The sequence below is a fragment of the Saccopteryx leptura genome, chromosome 10, assembly GCF_036850995.1.
Source record: "Saccopteryx leptura isolate mSacLep1 chromosome 10, mSacLep1_pri_phased_curated, whole genome shotgun sequence".
Lineage (NCBI taxonomy): Eukaryota > Metazoa > Chordata > Mammalia > Chiroptera > Emballonuridae > Saccopteryx > Saccopteryx leptura.
This window is the reverse complement of record NC_089512.1, coordinates 63902469-63923154: the sequence shown is the minus strand read 5'-3', so window position 1 is coordinate 63923154 and position 20686 is coordinate 63902469. Positions and strand designations below refer to the sequence as shown.

The window sequence follows — 20686 nt, the reverse complement described above, 5'->3', positions numbered from 1 at the left end:
TCCACCAATCAGTGCAGTAAAATCCAAAACTTTGGTTTAGACTTAAGGGAAGAAGTTTTAGCAAGGTTTAAGAAAGGAAAGTCTTCTGTTTGGTCAAGTCTAGTTCCAAGTTCTACTTTTGTGTTTGAGACCAAAATTCCAGCCACTAACTAAGTATCACTTTTTCTTATTTTATCCTTGTAGCAAATGTCACTTTGAGGAAGAGAGAAGGTGGCAAAACAGATATAGGAAGTTTTACTTCACTGGGCCACATACTAACATAATAGCAGCCATTGTGTAACTTGCTCAGCATCACCAAACCAGTAAGCAGCAAATTCAGATTTCAAACCTAGACTTTGAAATGCATTCTATAAATTATTTAGACTACATGGATCTAACTTGATTTTATCCCACAGATATCCGTCAGGTGTTAGGCCTTACACTGGGCAAACAGGATAGAGATGTCCCAGACTGATTGGACGTATAGATAGATACATAAGTGCTTGGATAGATGGATTGAACTAAATAACCGGGGAAATGCCTGGAATAATTAGGGAATCTGGTGAAAGAGTGTGTGTGGTAATGGGAGGGTAAATGAACGAGTGAGGAAGTAAACGAGGTAATAGAATGGAACGGGATGCGAGGGTGTGGATGAATGAATGGTGCTTGAGCAATTAAGGAAGTGAGAGGTTTTGAGGCTGCGCTACTTTCAACTGGAGGGTCTGGAGGGTCCAGAGGTTGGCGGGTGGGCGTACGGACAGCTATTCCACATAGTACGGTAGGCGCGGGCCGCTCCTCCTTCGGCCGCGTACGCACCTCCCCCTCTCCCGCCACCTCCCTCGCCAGTGGCCCGCGCCCGGCCTCCTCGCCCCTAGTTCCCGGTGGGCTGGCGGAGGAGGAGGTGGTCCCGGCGCGCTGCCGCCTTGGTCCCGCTGCCGCCGGCTCCTGGAGCGCCGCCATGCACAGAGTGGCTGCGCCGCCCCAGAGCTGCCGCTGTCGCGCTGCACCATGAAGCTCCGCAGCAAGGCGGCCGTGCTGCTCCTGCTCGTGTTGTCAGCTCTGCTGCTCGCGCTGCTGACCCTGCGTACCTGCCGCGTCCAGCCCCCAGCGCCGCCCGCTCGCTCCGCGCGGATCCCTCAGCGCCCTCCCGCGCCGGCCCCCACGCAGCTCCCGGGCCCGGGCGCCCGTGTTCGGGCGGACCGGGGCGCTCAGAGGCGCCGGCCACCTCGTCCGCGCCTCCGAGCCGGCCGCTGGGGTGAGGCGAGCCTTGAAAAGTTGGCGAGGTGAGTCGTGGCAGCTCCAGAGTCTCGTCTGGGGACCTGTGTTTCACACCCTTCACCCACGCCAAGTCCAAGGGAGATTTTGGGCTGGCGGGACAGAGTGACTTCTATTTCTTAACCTGCTAGAAATGAAGAACCACCACCTTCGTGCACTCCACCAGATGGCCCAGTGCTTATAATTACGTACATTTTTTCAAAGAAGTGCCAGGAAAAGTGGTTTGTATTACATTTTTAAAACTGTCAAGGCAAGACTTATTTTTTGCATCCTTGTAGACCTGTGCCCTTTGTTTAATTTTTCAAGAGCCAACACGATGCAAGAATGCTTTATTTAATTATCATGTTCCATTGGAATTTTTACCAAACGCGTAGATCTGAGTTGGAAAAGTTAGATGTTTACCAAAGACTGGCTGCCTGTCACTGAACCTCAAATTACTCTGTGCTTAGGAGGAAGCGGTAGGAGACCTAAGTTTATTTAAAAGTGTTCTGGAAAGAAGTGATGCGTGGCACGGAAAGGACACAGGGAGGGTTTCCCTGTTCCTCGTTCTAGTTCAGACTCAAGTCAAAGTCCTATGGAAAACCTCTCAACCTTATACATTACGTCTGATACTCTTTTTCTCTTCTCAAAGCTGAACATGCCACAGGTTTTCGCCAGACCATTTTATCTTTGTGCTCAAAATTGCTGGCACACCCACAGGGCAGAGATTTCAGTTATTTCATTTGTTATAGAGAGCTTTGTTTTGTAACTATTGTGTTCCCTCTGTAGATATTTCTACTTGACTTTGCAAGGTCCACATTTGCTGGGCTCTTTAATTACTTAAAATGAATTGAAGAATCTTTTTGGCCATAACTAAATGTGTTTTGGTGCTTTACTATAAGTAAAAGAAAAGAAAGGAAACATCAAAAAAGGAGCTGTGTCAGCTTCTCTTCTGCCTCAATCAATATACAGATGGGATCTGACAAAGTTTTGGTTAAAAAAAGAAAAGTGATCTATTGAATTGCTTTTAAGTATTTTGAAATACAACCCTTTGTGAATTGTATGCTCTTTTTTTTCTTTTTTTTAAATTTATTCATTTTAGAGAGAGTGAGAGTGGGACAGAGAGAGGAGGGAGGAGCAGGAAGCATCAACTTCGGTATGTGCCTTGACCAGACAAGTGCAGGGTTTTGAACCTGCAACCTCAGCGTTCCAGGTTGACGCTTTATCCACTGCACCACCGCAGGTCAGGCTGTATGCTCTTTAATAAGGATATTTCTATTAGGAACTTAATAGGATTTTCCTTTCTGTATACTGAGGTTTCTTATAATGGATTATATTACAGTTCAACTACAAGTTTACTATGATTTGTAAGTTGACGGGACAACTTATAAGGTATAACTGACACTATTTAACATAGCTAACCAGGCACAGTGCTAACAGCAGTGCATAAAAATAGTCATTGTTAACATTTAGTTTATGTATATTAACTACATCATCTCCACCATAACCCTCTGATAGTGATTCTCAAAGTGTGGCCTTTAACCAGCAGCACCAATGTCATCTGGGACCTTCTTAGAAATGCAGATTCTCATGTACCATCCTAGACCATTATATCAGAAACCATGTGGTGAAGTTGATAATCTGTTTTAATAAACTGTCCCATTGTTTCTAATGTACACCAAAGTCTTAGCACCTGCTCTGTGAAGTAAGCACTAATATTATTGCCATTTTACAGATGAGGAAAGTAATGCACGAAGTTTGGTGCTTTGTCCAAAGTTAATAGATAATGTGGTAGATAAGGTGTTTGGCAGATAAGATTGTAATTTTATTCTCACTTGGTTAAAGATGGCGCTGCCCACGTGGATGGCCATCACCTAGGTGATAATATTAATTACCTTCTTGCTTGGGAAGGGGCTTGGTTATGCTAATGTGTGCTGGGGGAGAGACCAAGTTGTTGTCGAGAGGAGGAGACCATGTTGTAGCAGGGCAGGGAGGCCACGTGGAGGAGAGGAGGCAGCCAAAATGGAGGCATGCCTCCTCTCTACGTGGAGGGGACTGAGTGAGGCTGATGAAGCCTTTGATTCTAGAAAAAAACTGGAAAGATTCTCCTGGTTGTGGAACAGAACATGTGAGTGGGTTTTGGTGCCCCGTGTGTTTGTTTTTACTTGTTAGCTGGTATGAGTATAGAATAAAGGAAAATGGCCCACTATTTCTTGGCTCTGTTGTTTCATTACCATCTGCCCGAATCAAATGTGAACCTGCATGGGCCAGGCGGCTGTGATGGTGGCTGTGGCTACTGGCCGTACATAAGGATAATGACCCAGCAGCAGCCTGGGCCCAAGTTGAACCCTTACATGCTATGCTGAGGTCACATACTAGTCTTGCCTGCATTTCCTAATTTTCTGAGATTCTTCTAAATAAACATAATAGGTTTTTGCAACTGTCTCCTTCAAGGTATGGGGAATGTTGGGTCAGCATTTTCTTGTCTCTATCTAAACAAATTGGCTCTGACTAGGAAGAGACCATGAACAGAATCTAAATGGATGTTTTAGGGAAGGACTATTTCCATAAGCAACAGTACCTCTGGAAGCCATTTTTCTTTTGAACCTATCTCTTAGATTATCATGAAAATCATGGCCCACACCATAGGAATAAAGAACAAAATTTAAAAACTCAGGCAAGAGTGGAAAAATAAAGGAACTATAGAAAGTCTCAAGCTCAAATGCATAAACATGAAAATCTAGTGTCCTTTGGAGAAATGTTTCTTTTACTATGTAGACAGAAATGGAGATAGGCAATTCTGAAGCACTAAAGAAACAGGAGGGAAGATCTCTATATGAACGCCTTTATTGCATTTCTAATCTTGCCTTGTTAAATTTTTGTGGTTTAGGAGGAATTTTATTTTAGGGAGGGAAAAGAAAGCCTCATTTTCAGAGAACGAGTGCTTTAATCTCTTTATGTGGCTAGAATTCAGAAGAGATGGCGGCTACTAGATCTCATTTCTCAGGCCTGGGGGAGTAGTCGGCAGAAATTTGGAGCTGGATGTGACACAGTTCACCACCTGCTGACCAGCTATGGACCGGGCTGCTTTGCTTTCTCCAGGATACTGCTGTCCATGAAGTTCTGCCACGTCAGCACAGGAAACATAGCACTCTTCTTCCACATCTTGTTTTCATTTCGGAGCAGTTTCCAGGGACTTGTCTAGTTAGCAGGCAAACCCTACAATTTTATAATTAGTCATTTGTATGTAATCTGCCTGTGGTTGCCTCTCCTCTATAACTATGAAGCCAGGAGGTATAGTCTGAGCTTTCAGGTCAAGGGTGGGAATCTGAAAATGAACACCACATGTAGCAGCAATTCCAGTGTACAAGAGAAATGAAATCTTCTTTCTGTTTTGGTTTATTGATGATTTATACCTGGCTGACTTCCAAAAAGAATTTGAGATGACAGTAAAAAAACACATACAATAATACCATCAAAATAGTTATAAAAAATGAAACGACATAAAGAGGAGGGGGAAATAAGTACTGATTGTAAAAATCTGAGGCCACTGTAGCTATGAGGATTAAGTGTTCAATTTAGTTCTAAGGCTCCTGGCAGCCATGTCAAAAAGGGAAGTGAGGTGGGCTGCCTCATTTTCACTGAAAGATGAGAGGAGAAGCTTGTCAAGAGAGATAATTTGTTTTTCATGAAACTGAATTTTAAAAAGAGAATTTAACTTGGAAATACACTTTGGACTAGAAGTCTATCTCTCCAGCTTGATTCTGAAAACTTCCTGGTAAGCCTACATGTGGGAAAGGATGTTACTATAATTGCCAATCCCTGCCATGTAGAAATGAATTTGGCCTCTGGAGTAGAGAGAATTGAGTTCTAGTCCCAAGACATTTCATCTTAATTTCCTCATCTGTAAAATTAGTGAATTGATCCTAAGTTTTCTAATATCTCTTCCAGCTCTGACATTTGGTGATTCTGTGATGAGATCATCAAGTTGAGCTGCAAAATCCCAGTGAAGACTGTTGTTCAGCCCTTTGTTCACCTCTTGCAAAAATCACTGTTTGTCATTTGTGGGCTGCAACTTAGAACTCTTATTGATTATTCAACCTCAATCCTCTTCAGCACTTTATTATTTTTCTTCTGTGTTGGTCTGGATAGTGCTGTTTTCTCTTAAAATATGGTTTCCAAGGGAGACAGGCTTCCTGTATGCTCTGTGGTGCTCCTGTGCCATTTTACTCCATAGTCATTCAGCAAATGTTTATTGCTCATATATTCTGGGCCAGACACTCACTGTACAATGTTAAATGGAGCTGCTGCCCTTCCAGAATTTTTTTTGATGGGGGAGGCAGAGAAGAAAGAAACATGCTACATTTGACCATGTCCCCAGCTGCCCCAGTGAAAGGAAGCATATATACTTGCTCATCAAGAGACACCATTTCCTGCATCTCCCTTCAGTTTCTGAGATAAGTCTACCCAGATGGTTATAGCCTGAATAAAGGTCTCACTAAAGAGAAATGATTTTATATAGCAAAATGCTAAGTTTGTGGCCATCCTATAATTAGCTAGTAGGCCCAGAACACATTAAAGATCTCTAGATCTTGGATACCAGCTATGATATTATGTCCTGGGTGTTGATTCTATTCTCATTCATCTTTGTTGATTAATACATAAGTCCCCACCCCCCACCCCTTCAACCTCTACACTTGCTCAGTCAGTAAGCCCTATTGGTTCTATCTCAAAATATATTCCCAGTCTATTTCTATTACTTCCATGGTACCACCAATCTCATAAACACCATATTTGCACACCTAGGAATCTGCAGTAGCCACCTATTTTTTTTTTTCCTTTCATTTTTTCCAAGTGAGAGGAGTGGAGATAGAGAGACAGACTCCTGCATGCCCTGAGCAGGATCCACCCAGCAACCCCTGTCTGGGGCTCATGCTCTGCCCATCTGGAGCCATGCTCACAACTGAGTTATTTTTAGTGCCTGAGGTGGAGGCTCCATGGAGCCATCCTTAGTACCTGGGGCCAATGTACTCAAACCAATCAAGCCATGGCTGCAGGAGGGGGAGAGAGAAGGAGGAAGGGTGGAAAAACCAATGGTCACTTCTCCTGTGTGCTCTGACCAGGAATCGAAACCTGGGACGTCCGCGTGCTGGGCCAGCACTCTACCACTTAGCTTAAGTGGCCAGGGCCTAAAATACATTTTTTAGTAAAACATAAGATACTTTTGTTGAAGATGAAATTCATTTTACATTCCTCTCTAAATCTTCCTCAGTACTTGATTTTTAGATTATGAAATTCTCAGAACTGCCCCTGAAAAGAGGAGTGTCTTGACTTGCTGCATTGTTTGAGACCCCATGTTTTTGTTCCAGCAAAGAGTGACCTGGGTACATTTGAAGGCAATGTTCTGATTCCCACCCATGCCACCTCCTCTCAACCTCTTTTAGCAATACAAAAGAATGTAATTTTCTAGTAGAAATTCATCAAGGTACAACTTAGAAGCCAAACTTCATATAAGTAGGAGCAAGAGAGAACACATAATCCAAAATATGACTCCCTTTCATGACAAAGGAAACTGAAGTCCAAATAATATAAATATTATATTTATATTTATAGTCCAGATAAAATAATAAAAATGTTCATAAAGAGCCTGACCAGGCAGTGGCACAGTGGATAGAGCGTTGGACTGGGACACAGAGGACCCAGGTTCGAAACCCCGAGGTCGCCGGCTTGAGTGCGGGCTCACCAGCTTGAGTGGGGGTTCACCAGCTTGAGCGCAGGATCTCTGGCTTGAGCGTGGGATCATGGACATAACCCCATGCTTGCTGGCTTCAGCCCAACATCACTGGCTTGAGCAAAAGGTCACTCTCTCCGCTGTAGTCCCCTGGTCAAGGCACATATGAGAAAGCAATCAATGAACAACTAAGGAGACTAAGGAGCAGCCCGTCTGTCCCTATCTGTCCCTCTCTTTGTCTCTCTGTCTTTGTCACACAAAAAAAAATGTTCATAAAGAATTCAGCATAGGACTGATGGTAGCCGCACAACAAGTGATTTATGATTTTGAGAATTGTTGTTATCCACTTTCACTTTATAAGTTAGGAAGTGAATCATAACTAGACCCAGCTGACTAGCTGTGTAGCTTTGAATTAGTCCTCCTCAGCAAATGTGTTTCTAGAACCAAATTTCTAACCACCATACTGTACTTGGGAATAAATTTTGAAATTTATTTTCAAATAACTAGAATTTCTTTGAAGAAGATTCCTCTGATAAAATCTCTCTTATTCACACTTGTATATTGTTCACATATGTAAGGGAAAATAGCTATGACAATTATTCATTTCTAAAAAGTTTAAATTTTTAAAAATTTATTGATTTTAGAAAAAGAGGAAGGGAGGGAGAGAGAGAGAGACATAGGAACATCGACCTGTTCCTGTATGTGCCCTGACCAGGGATCGACCTTTTATGTATGGAGACAGCACTCTAATCAACCGATCTAACCAGAAACTCAGAAAGTTTTTTTTTATATATTACATATTTATATTCACACACCCATATATATTGGATATAACTCTGGAAGATTATACCAGTACACCAAAATATTAATAGTGGTATGGAATTGGCATTATGGATATCCACTTTTTGCTTGTCTGTATTTTAAATTTTTTTAAAAAATTTATTTATTTATTTTAGAGAAGAGAGAGAGAGAGAGAGAGAGAGAGAAGAGGGGAGGAGCAGGAAGCATCAACTCCCATATGTGCCTTGACTGAGTAAGCCCAGGGTTGTTTTTTTTTTAAATTTATTTTAGAGAGGAGAGGGAGAGACAGAGAGAAGAGAGAGAGAGAAAGAAAGAAAGGGAGGGAGGAGCTGAAAGCATCAACTCCCATATGTGCCTTGACCAGGCAAGCCCAAGGTTTCGAACCGGCAACCTCAGCATTTCCAGGTTGACGCTTTATCCACTGCACCACCACAGGTCAGGCAGCCCAGGCAGCCCAGGGTTTTGAACTGGCGATCTCAGCATTCCAGGTCAACACTTGATCCACTGTGCCACCACAGGTCAGGCTGTATTTTAAATTTTTTCTAAGATAAATGTATGCATTACTCATATACAACATTATTGTATAAATTAAAATTTTCTTATTGGCCTGAGGCACAAGAGCATGGAAATTCGTGAGGAGATTATTTTTTCCTTCCTTTAAGTTGGTACATTCCTTATGCTCTTTTTTAGGAAATGAGAAGTGTCCATTTGCAGAATATGTGATACTCATTCTTCTCTCTCATATGTCACCAGCCATTTATTTCAAACTGTCATTGGTTTTAAGATAATTTGTATCTTAAAACCTCAATAATATCTTAATTTGAAAAGAAGAGGAAAATGGAGAAATAGAATCTCCTGTGTCAGGAACAATTATAATGGGAAAAAATAAAATGAGAATTAGTCCAGGCAGAATCATAGCGTTTTCAAGGGAAAAGAATTATCAACACTATTTATTGTGCATGATTTCAGCTAATGGTGAATGGATGAATTACTAAGAGATGGTGAAGATAGATTTGAGAGTCACAACCAGGAAGGCTGTAAATTGGGGCTGAAATCCAGTCCATGCTTGGATCACTGAGCCAGATGCCCTGGGTACAGATAAAGAGTTCATCTGCCCAGAAGGGGTTCCTTTTCTAACTCACTTGTGTGTGGACCCAAATATAGCATAATGATTAGAAGCATAGGCTTTTAAGTCTAGCCTTCTGGGTTTGAATCTTTGCTCTGCCACTTACTATTCATAAAGAATGAGTCTGCGTGTGTTATCTAAAGCAGACACACATACATATAGACACATAGACAAAATTATGTGCATTGAGGCATTGAACACCATAGTGTATATTAGACCTAGACTTTGTTTAGGAACACAGCCATGTTTCAAATGCCCTGATCCAAACTAAATATATACTGTTCATAATTGAACGCACTTATCAAATAATTGTATTGGCAGTTTTGTGGTACTATGTTGACATAGCATATCATGACTTCAAGGAAAATGTTAGCTTTTCTGTCTGAGAAGATACTTGATTAAACTCCAAACTGTGGGTCACTAAAAGTGATTTAACTGTTAGCATAGTCCTTAGTGTAACGTCTGGGTTTCTAAGTGAAGGCTCTACTCACAGCTTCGGTGAGGAAATATTTTTTTCAGGGGACTAATGTGTTCCCAAGCCTGTAGTTTGCAGAGAACTTTATTTGTGCTTCTCACTGCCCACATTTTACACGGATATAATTACCATCAGATTCACCTTTGGCTACTTCAAGGTCTTTCAATTTCCTAAACTTCTACTCTGGCCTCATTTGCAGATCTTCTCTATGTTCAAATACGTAGCTAAGATTTCATCTTGTGAGAGATTCTACTTAGGAAGTAGATTTTGCTAGTCTGTTCTTTCCCCAAGGTGAGCATATTTAGCTTTTTATTTTATTTATTTATTTATTTTATTTTTATTTTTATTTTTATTTTTTTCTGAAGCTGGAAACGGGGAGAGACAGTCAGACAGACTCCCGCATGCGCCTGACCGGGATCCACCTGGCACGCCCACCAGGGGCAACGCTCTGCCCACCAGGGGGTGATGCTCTGCCCCTCTGGGGCGTTGCTCTGCCGTGACCAGAGCCATTCTAGCGCCTGGGGCAGAGGCCAAGGAGCCATCCCCAGCGCCCGGGCCATCTTTGCTCCAATGGAGCCTTGGCTGTGGGAGGGGAAGAGAGAGACAGAGAGGAAGGAGGGGGGGGGGGTGGAGAAGCAAATGGGCGCTTCTCCTATGTGCCCTGGCCAGGAATCGAACCCGGGTCCCCTGCACGCCAGGCCGACGCTCTACCGCTGAGCCAACAGGCCAGGGCTATTTAGCTTTTTAGAATTAATCGTCTACCGTCTTTCCTCAAATATTTCTGTTTTCCTTCTCTAGTACAACTAGATACCAGTGGCACTATTTTAGACTGTATTTTAAAGAACTGCAATTTTCATCAAGCTTACACTGCTTGCCTGTATCACAGCACCAGGATTACCCGAGTTCATCTAGCTTGTTAGGTGAGGAGGAGCACTGAAAAGAGAGGTAACAGGAGATGGCAGAAAAGAGGGTCTGAGTAGAACTGGCTCTGATAATTCAGTGTGTTTTGCAGGCAACAAAGTAAATAGCACTACAAATAAATGTCATTTTAAATGATTTATACACTCCAGAAACTGAAGTTTAGTTAAACACTTGAGACTTTTAAATAGTTAAGAAGACAACTTGTCTCTGGCAGCATGGATTTGGTGAGGCTGCTTTTCTCTGAGCTGCCTGTTATTCTGAATATCATCTTTCATTTGAGTGTGGGGTGAGCTTGAGCCAGGACAATTGGGGCTGCATTTACAAAGCTTCAGTCATTTTCACGTTAACACCAGCATAATTATAATATGGCTACAGTACTGCTAACTTTAAAAATTTTTTAGAAATCTAGCCTTGTCATAAACTTAAGTACATTTATTTATCACTTATTTATCTAATAGCAGCTTTATTCTCTGTAGTCCAAATACATTGTAAAGGTCTGCAATGCAGGGGCTTTTAGTTTAGTCACAGAGTTGTGCAACCATCACCACTAACTAATTTCAGAACCTTTTCCTCACTCTAAGAAAGAAACTCTGTACCCATTAAACAGTCACTCCCCATTTGCCCCTTCCTTCTGCCCCTGGTAACCACTATTCTGCTTTATGTCTCTATGGATTTTCCTATTCAGAACTTTTCATATACATGGAATCATAAATATGTGGTCTTTTGTATTTTTACATTTCACTGTTTTAAAGGTTTGTCCATGTTATAGCATGTATCAATACTTTATTCCTTTGTATTACCAATGTTCCATCGTATGGATATAACACATTTATTCATTCATTCATCAGTCGATGGGCATTCAGGTTGGATTTTTGACAGTTGTGAATAATGCTGCTATGAACATTTGTGTACAAGTTTTTTTGGTGGACATGTTTTCATTTTTCTTGGGAACATACCTAAGAGTGGAATTGCTGAGTCAGTTCTATATTTAACCTTTTGAGGAACTGCTGAAATAATTTCTGAAGAGGCTGCATCATTTTACAATCCCACCAGCAATGTTTGAGGGTTCCAATTTCTCTACATTCTTTTTTTTTTTAATTTTTTTATTTATTTATTCATTTTAGAGGAGAGAGAGAGAGAGAGAAAGGGGGAGGAGCAGGAAGCTTCAACTCCCATATGTGCCTTGACCGGGCAAGCCCAGGGTTTTGAACCGGCAACCTCAGCATTCCAGGTCAACGCTTTATCCACTGCGCCACCACAGGTCAGGCCAATTTCTCTACATTCTAAGTGGAGAAATTTTATATCACTGCCATAAATTGTCAGCAATGGCATAAATAGGTAGTTGTCAACTCAAACACTGAGAAAACTAAACAGTGTTGTTCATTTTTAACTTGGTACTCCTGCCTAGTGAAGGTTCTGTGTCTTAAGTGTTTGCTTTTTTAGTTGAGAGAGAGTATTAGGCAACATTAAAAAAGTATTCAAGATGTATTAGCACCAATCTGAGATGTTTTTGTTGACATTGTTAAAAAAGACCTGATCATGGAACTTTCTTACCATGAGTCTCAATGTTATTAGATGCAGTGTCACAAATGATAACAACAACCTATGTGTCACCTTTGGAACACATAGAATGTGGAGGCAATCTGCTTTATGAAAATATGTTTCATCTGGTTTCAGATGTCAGCTGCATGGTTATATCATACAAGTAAGAGGAAGCCAGGTTAGTGTTTGTTGTGTTTTTTGTTTTTCTTCTCTTGGTCTAGTGTTTTCTGAGAAATTTTAGGTAAATTTGAGAAACTTAAAATTACTACATTCTTGAGAGGATAATAGCTATTAAATTCCCAGTAATTCCATTTCTATAGATGTAGTCGAAGAAAATAATGCAAAAAGAGAAAAAATATATTTGTTTTTACACGTTCAGTACGAGATTTATATTTTTAATTGAAAATGTACATTATGTGATTTCTCTTGGTCTTTTTTCTAAAGCTAGAGATTGTTTATATTATGTTGCTTATATATAATACTGTAAACTTGATGTAAATAACAATTAAAAATATGTAATCACCAGCAGATGCAAATGTTTGCAAGGAAATAAGCAAAGACCCTGACAGAATAAAAGAGAGTGTTTTCCTTCAATGAGGTGGTCAAGGAAGACCATTCTGCTCTCCAAATGAGATGATGTGGCCATACAAAAATCCAGGGAAGAACATTTTAGGTAGAGGACATAGTTTGTGTGAAGGTTCAGGATATGAGCATAACACTGGGTATATCAGGTAGAAAGAAGGAAAAGGTGGTGGATGTGGAGGTCACAAAAGTGAAGTGTTAGAATGCTGGAAGTGCCTTCTAAATAGTATTTGAAGTACCCCAGAATTATGACAGGAGTTGGAGAGGGAGGAATACTGTGACTGAGGAGCTAAACTCTTCAATGAGTGAAGATTAGTAACCAAGTAACAGAGATGACACCAACAAGAATGAGGAGAAGGTAGATAATTTCACCCACAGACTTACTTCTGAAGCTGTTTTATGTCTGGTTTGACAGTGAAGAGCAAGGAGGACTCCAGCCCCATGTACTGTCCTGAGGCTCCTGGGGCAGGAGAGAAAGTACAGCCTCCACTTGGAGGGGTCTGCTAAGGAGGTGGCATTCTTACAAGGCAGCCATGTTTTCATTAAAGCAAGAGGCAAGGAGAATACTCCATGAAAAGGCTGGCCATAGAGTTAGTATTCCTGAAGGTATGGGGGAGAAGTTTGAAAGAGAGAAGAAAGGTGAGATGTCAGCTCAGATAAGTAGCTCCTGGCTGTAGCTGAGCTATGGGTGGTTGTAGTATAAGTATGTCAATATGCAAACTCCAGGGCCTCATCCAAGACCTACCGAATCAGAATCTCTGTGGGGTAGGAGTTTGCATATTAACAGACACCTTAGATGATTATGATGTGCAGCCAGGTAGGGGATCCCCTATACTAGATGGTGTCTGGTATCTCTTCCAGCTATATAACTGGAGGAATAGTGATTTGGATCAGGGTCCTAGCAGCGAGCAGCAGGGAAGGCATGGATTCAATGAGTATTTTGAAGGATGGCTCAAGGTGAGAATATTAGAGAAGCAGAATGAAATAAAAGTAATTGGAAACATTTTAAAGAGCTATCATAGGACTCTCTTTTGATTGCTAAGTTGTTTCTTTCAAAATCACTTGAGCAAAGGAGAGTTTATTGGCTTAATAAATGAACTGTCCAAGTTTAGGGTTAGGTGCACATGGCTCCAGGTGCTCAAATAATGCCATCCACCACTTTTGGCTCTGCTTTCTAGTCTGTTAAGTTGGCTCTCATTTAGGCTTTACCAGTATGGTGGCTTAGATGGTTACCATTAGCTCTATTCTTAAGCAACAAGTCTTTAAAACTCCTGGACAGCAAATGTCAACTTCAGTCATACACACACGTGCACCCGCGCACACACACACACACACTCAAGTATATATATACTTATACATGTATATATACAATGATGCCTCCGTTTTCGTCGATAATCTATCGGAAAACAATTGGCAAAAGCGAGGCAATTCTTTCCATATGAATCAATGTAAATCTAATTAATTTGTTCTAGACATTCCAAAATACATACCAAAAACACACTTTATAGAGAATAAATGTAGTGTTTAATACTAAAAACAAAAATGAATACAAAAGACTAATGTAAAGAATAAATATACACTTAACATGGCATTTACCTTTCTGAAGACTCTTGGCGTATAGAAGACGAAGAGGAGTGGAAAGAGGGGTGCAGACATTATTGTTTGGAAGGGGAATCCCCCTCCATAAGGCCCTTAGGGATCAAGGCACTATCTGGGGTCACTTCCCTTCTTGGTCTTTTGGCACTAGGACCAGCTTCAGAGTCAGTGGACCCTTGTCACACAAGAAAGCTGCCAAAGAGGTTTGTTTCTGCCGCCTCTTTAAGATTTGCCTAAAATGGGGCAAGACATTATCATTAAACAACTTGCAGACACAGCCAGCAACAGCTTTGTCTGGGTGACTTTTCTCCACAAACACCTGTACCTTACTCCACATGGAGAAGATGTCCTTAATCTCTGAAGAAGGCACATTCTCCCCCGTGTCTTCCTCCTCATCTGAAGCAACTTCTTCATCTACTGTCATCTGCTCTTCTAGCCGAAGGTCTTGCAGCTCTTCAGTGGTGAGTTCTTCACTGTGGTCATCCACCAGCTCTTCACATCCTCACCACTCACCTCCAGACCCATGGACTTTCCCAGTCAACAACTGACTGCACCACATGTGTAGGGTCATCAGGGGAAGGCTCGAACCCTTCAAAATCTCTCTCATACACACATCCTGGCCATCATTTCTTCCAGGCAGAGTTCATCGTCCTGGATGTCACTCTCTGCCAAGCCTTATCTATGAGACTAATGCAGTTGAGAATGTTGAATTGTTTTTTCCAGAACTCTCATAAGGACAATTCTGTATCTGATGTCACCTCAAAGCACTTTTGAAACATTGCTTTTGTGTACAGTTTCTTGAAATTTGAAATGACATTCTGGTCCATGCATGGGCTGGATCCCTGGTCGGCAAACTGCGGTTCGAGAACCACATACGGCTCTTTGGCCCCTTGAGTGTGGCTCTTCCACAAAATACCACGTGCAGATGCTACCTCGTTAAGGGATGTACCTACCTATATAGTTTAAGTTAAAAAAAATTTGGCTCTCAAAAGAAATTACAATCATTGTATTGTTGATATTTGGCTTTGTTGACTAATGAGTTTGCCAACCACTGCTGGATGAGTGGTGTGGTATTAGGGGGCAAGAACTTCACTGTGATAAAACTGAACGCCTTCAACAATGTGTCTTCCAAACCTGGAGGATGTGCAGGAGCATTGTCCATCACCAGAAGGCACTTAAGGGGCAACTGATGACCCTGGAGGTATTTTTTCACACTTGGGCCAAATACTTCATTCATCCACTCAATGAAAATTGGCCTCATGACCCATGATTTCTTGTTAGCCCTCCACATCACACACAATTTACTTTTAATCACATTGTTACTGCTAAACACTCTGGGAGTTTCTGAATGGTACAGTAAGGGTTTCACTTTACAAACACCACTAGCATTACCACACAACAATAGAGTAAGCCTATCTTTCATAGGCTTATGTCCTGGCAGTGCCTTTTCCTCCTGTGTAATGAACGTCCTCTTTGGCATTTTCTTCCAAAAGAGGCCAGTTTCATCACAGTTGAAGACATGTTGGGGGATGAATCCTTCCGCCTCTACGTAATCTTTGAATTCGGACACAAACTTTTCGGCCCCAAACTTGTCCGAACTTGCACCTTTGCCGTGCGTAGTGACACTGTGTATGCCAGTGCGCGTCTTGAATTTTTCAAACCAGCCTCTGCTGGCCTTAAAATCACTTAGTACACTAGCACTCATCCCAGGCATTTTCTTAATGCAATCAGCATACAACAGTCTGGCCGTTTCACATATGATGACCTCCGAAACAGAATCGCCATCTAACTGTTTTTGATTGATCCAAATTAATAATAACTGTTCAACTCTTTAATTGTTTGCGATCTCTGTTTCGTTAGCACATTTATGCCTTTCACTGCATTAGCCTCCTTTATTGCTTCCTTTTTCGTCACAGTGGAACTTATCGTGGATGGCAACTTCCCGTACAGGTGGCCAATTTCAGCAATCTTGAAGCCACTCTCATATTTTTCATTGATTTCCTTCTTCAACTCAATCGTGTTCCTGGCCTTCTTCAAAGGGCTGTTGGCTCTGGAAACTTTCTTTGGTCCCATGATGGCGCTCAAAGGGAGGGGTTAACTTATTAGTAAGGGAAACACTTAATAGGGACAATGAGATTTGAGCACATGTGATATTATTTTATGTGTGTTATGTACATTTTGAAACTGAAAAATGCAAAATAAACACATTACACTGAATACTGTATACGCAGTAATCATTGACATGTAATTGTAGTATTAGCACTTGCAGTCAATAAAAAAAGCATGAAAACACTGGAAAGCAGTGGAATTGTTTGGCTAGACTTGCAGGGTTATGTTCACACAATGAGAAACAATGCCACACTGAGCAGGAGAACATGTGGGTCACCCTTTGTTTTCACAAAATTAGCAGCGAGGTCACATGGGCATGTCGACAAAATCCAAGGCAACTGATGAAAACCGAGACAAATTTTTCACAGAAAAAAATCAACCAAAACCAAAATCAGCAATAACCAAAGTATTACTGTATACTTATATACATGTATACATATAAAGTATAAACAAGAATATAGCCATCAGTCAGAGCACTGTTAGAATTCCCATCACCCATTTCCCATCAAAGCCCGTGATCAAGGGGTTAAGTCCTAGGTTTATAGACTGGACTTCCCTTGATCCTTGCTGTCTCAAGTGACATTTGAGAAGTGTTGAGTGTGCCATCGGTTGGAGTTGGTGAAAGTCACACATTTCAATGACCTAAAACTTAATTATTCATTGTGACTGCACAACACAGATTTATTACTTGAAACTTGAGGTTTTTAATGTAATGTGAGTAGAAACAATCTGGCAGTAACGGTCTCATTAAATCCCATACTTGAACTGCCACCAGGAGAAGCTTTTACTTTTATATTTTAGTAGCTGTCACCAAATACCAAGGAAGACTGCTTCCCTAGCCTCTGCTTTTTGTACCATGCATTCCCAATGACTGAAGCTGCAAAGAAGAGACGCCTGCTGTGCAGCAGAGGAATGCACACTTTTTTTTTTTAATTAGAAAAGTATATGTCAAATACTTTGGGCACACAAAAAATAAAGATGATAACAGTGAATTTCTGTGTACTGTACTCACCTTAGGAAATTAAAACTTAAGTCTCCAGAGATAAGCACTATCTTGCATTTGTTGTTCATTATCCTTATGCACATGTACTTTTTCCCACATGTCTATGTTATTTTGCTTGTTTTTAAGTTCATCTAAATGGTATTTCATAGATATCCTTCTATAAATTGATTTTTTCCTTTTTGGTCTTATATTGATATGTGACATTCCAGTTCATTTTTACTGCTATGTAGTATATTCCACTTAAACATATCAAAAATATTCATGAGCCTGACCTGTGGTAGGGCAGTGGATGAAGTGTTGATCTGGAATGCTGATGTCACCAGTTTAAAGCCGTTGGCTTTCCCAGTCAAGGCACATACAAGAAGCAGCTACTACTTCTCACTCTCTCTTCTCTTTCTAAAGTCAATAAATAAAATCTTTAAAAAAAATAACCTGGAAATCAATAAGACTGTTATAAACCTGTTCAGTGGCTCAGTGGATAGAGCATCAGCTCAGCATGTGGACATCCTGGGCTCACTTCCCAGTCAAGGAACACAGGAGAAGCGACTGTCTGCTTCTCCACTCCTCCCCTTCCCCTTTCCTCTCTCCTCCCCTTCCGCAGCCAGTGGCTCAATTGGTTTGAGCATGGCCCGGGGCACTGAGGATAGCTCAATTGGAGTGCATCAGCCTCAGGCACTAAAAATAGCTTGGTACTTGAGCATCATCCCTAGACAGGGGTTGCCAGGTAGATCCCAGTTGGGGTGCATGCAAGAATCTGCCTCACTGTCTCCCCTCCTCTCTCACCTCATAAATATATATATATATATTCATGAGCCTGACCTGTGGTGGCACAGTGGATAAAGCATTGACCTGGAATGTGGAGGTCGCAGGTTTAAAACCCCAGGCTTTCCTGGTGAAAGCACATACAAGAAGCAACTATGAATTGATGCTTTCTCCTCCTTCCCCCACTTTTCTCTCCTCTCTAAAATCAATAAATAAAATCACAAAAAACATATATATTCATGATTATCCTATGTGTGGACAGCAAAGTTATTTCAAGCTTTTCATTATGATAAACAGGGTTGCTATGAACATTCTTGCAGGGGTCTTGTGCAAGTGTGCAAGAGGTTCTCAGTGTTATATATGTAGATGTGGAATCGGAGGGCTGGAAGGTGTGTATATCTTCACTCCTGCTAGATGTTGCCAAGTGGCTCTCCAGTGCTGGCCACTTTATACTGCCTCTGGCAGTGTCGGAACTGTCCTCCACTTCCATCCACTTCAAAACTCATATAGTCCCATTTTTATTTTATTTTTAATTTTTGCCAATCTGAAAATAAAATGGAATCTCTTTATTGTTTAATTGTACTTCCCAGATTACTACGGTTAAACTTTTTATTCATATAGAAGCATAGTATGTAAAACTAAACTAAGCAGAGTTGTTGTTTTGGGGTGGGGTAATGGTTCATATTTAAGATATCCAAGCTATTATATTTATTGTTTTATTACTTTTGGATGATGTCTATGTTCCTAAGTATTGAGCACATTTTTAAGCAAAAGACTTTGTATTATCTCTATTTTGTAGCATATTTTGGCTATTGTTTGACTGTGATTTTAGCTTTATCTGTAACACATCCTTTCTATCCCTTTACATAAGTTAATTGCTTTAATAGCAGTTATAAAAATTCAGTCATGAAGCTGATGAATAAAACAGATATCTGAGTGCCAAAGAAAGGCATCCTCAAATTTGCCAGGCTTGTTCCTGATTTAGCACCTTTTCTCTGGCTGTTCCCTCTGCCTGACATGCTCCTCACTCAGAAGTGCACATGGCTCACTCTCTTACTTTTCCATTGTCTCCAGAGCTCACCTTCTTGGTGGGCCTATCCCGACTTTGCACTACACAGTGTGTGCCAGTCCAGCAGCCGCTCCTCTATCTTTTCCTGCTTAACTGTATGTTTCCTTCATAGTGCTTGCTACTGAGTAACTATCTATGTAAGTGACTTAATTACTGTTGGCTTTGAGCATTATTTTCTGCTACCACCTGTATAACGTAACTTCTGCAAGGGCAGGCATTTGTTTTGTTTTGTTCACTACAGTAGTCCCTCCTTATCTAGTTTCAGTTACCCATGGTCAACTGTGGTCTGAAAATATTAAATGGAAAATTCCAGAAATAAACAATTTAAAAGTTTTAAATCGAGCACCATTCTGAGTAGCATGATGAACTCTCTTGCTGTCCAGTGCTGTCCCACCCAGAACATGTATCATTATTTTGTCCAGTGTATCCATGCCGTGTATGTTGCACTCTCATTAGTTACTTAGCTGTCTCAGTCATCCCATTGACTGTAGGGATATCAAAATGCTTCTGCAAGTTCAAGTAGCCTTTATTTTATTTAATAATGGTCTCAGTGCAAGAGTAGTGATGCTGGCAATTCGGATATGCCAAAGAGGAGCCGTAAAGTGCTTCCGTTAAGTGAAAAGGAATGTATGTATAGGAAAACATATTTATAAGGTTCAGTATTATTTGTGGTTTCACACATCCATTGGGGGTAGGCAGAGGTCTTAGAACATATCCACCATGGATAAGGAGGGACTGCTGTATATACTGTTTTTTCTTATACATACATAACTATGATAAAGTTTAATTTATAAATTCAGCATAACAAGAGGTTAACAGCAATAAATAATAAAGTAGAACAATTACAAAACTATACTGTAAGAATGTTGGCCTGGCTTACAGACATCTGGGTTTGATTCCTGGTCAGGGCACACAGGAGAAGCGACCATCTGCTTCTCCACCCCTCCCCCTTCTTCCTCTCCTTGCCTCTCACAGACAGTGGCTCTGTTGGTCTTTGTGTCCGCCTCAGGCCAATTGGAGAAACCCCAGATGGTGATTTCTGGGTGGATCCTGATGGGGTGCATCCGGGAGTCTAGCTCCCTTCCTGTCACTTTAAAAATAAATAAATAAAAGTTATGTGAATGTAATCACTTTTCTCAAAATATATTATTGTACTGCACTCAACATTTTCATTTACAGGGAAGCTTTCACAGTTACCAAGGTGAAGGAAGATGGTGGCCTTCAACAGGAGGATAAAGAGAATTGGATAATTGAGAGATACTTATACATCTGTATTGTCTTTTCCTGTGATCACTGAAATAAGTAGACTCTGAGTGTAGCTTTCTGCATCTGGGCTTAGCAGAGCTAGGAGGTAGTGCTTCTTTCTATTAAGCATGCTACTAAGTAATCAAATTGGAAAGCTGTCTAAAGTGCTCCACCCACATCTTTAACTTTCTTCCTGGTGAAAGAAATCTGGAGCAAACCGCCATTATTCAACACAGCATTGAAGAGTGGAGCAGCACACTGATTGTACTCAAAGTTTTTGGAAAGAAGGTAGCATTCAAAGTCCAAGTTTCCCTGGTCTCTGAAGCTTTTGTACAAGTAAATTAGTTTCATTTGTCTCAGGGCACTGTTTCCAGGTCACCTTCTTCCAATGTGCCTGCAAATGTATCTCAGTGGAGTGTTTGAGGCTTGGCTGCATCTCCTTGTCTGGAACAAATCTTTTATTATGAAGAAATAGCAGGATGATGATTCTG

The 20686-nt window shown here is 41.1% G+C and overlaps 1 protein-coding gene across 1 annotated transcript in view; it reads left to right on the top strand.

Annotated features, from left to right (window-relative positions):
- The first annotated feature begins 830 nt into the window (after positions 1-830).
- The window catches only part of GXYLT2 (glucoside xylosyltransferase 2), a 105905-nt gene continuing 86049 nt past the window's right edge, over positions 831-20686 (top strand). The window contains exon 1 of the mRNA XM_066352147.1: positions 831-1262. Coding sequence (XP_066208244.1) covers positions 988-1262 — 275 coding nt within the window. The 5' untranslated portion in view covers positions 831-987. The remainder of the gene's footprint in view (positions 1263-20686) is intronic.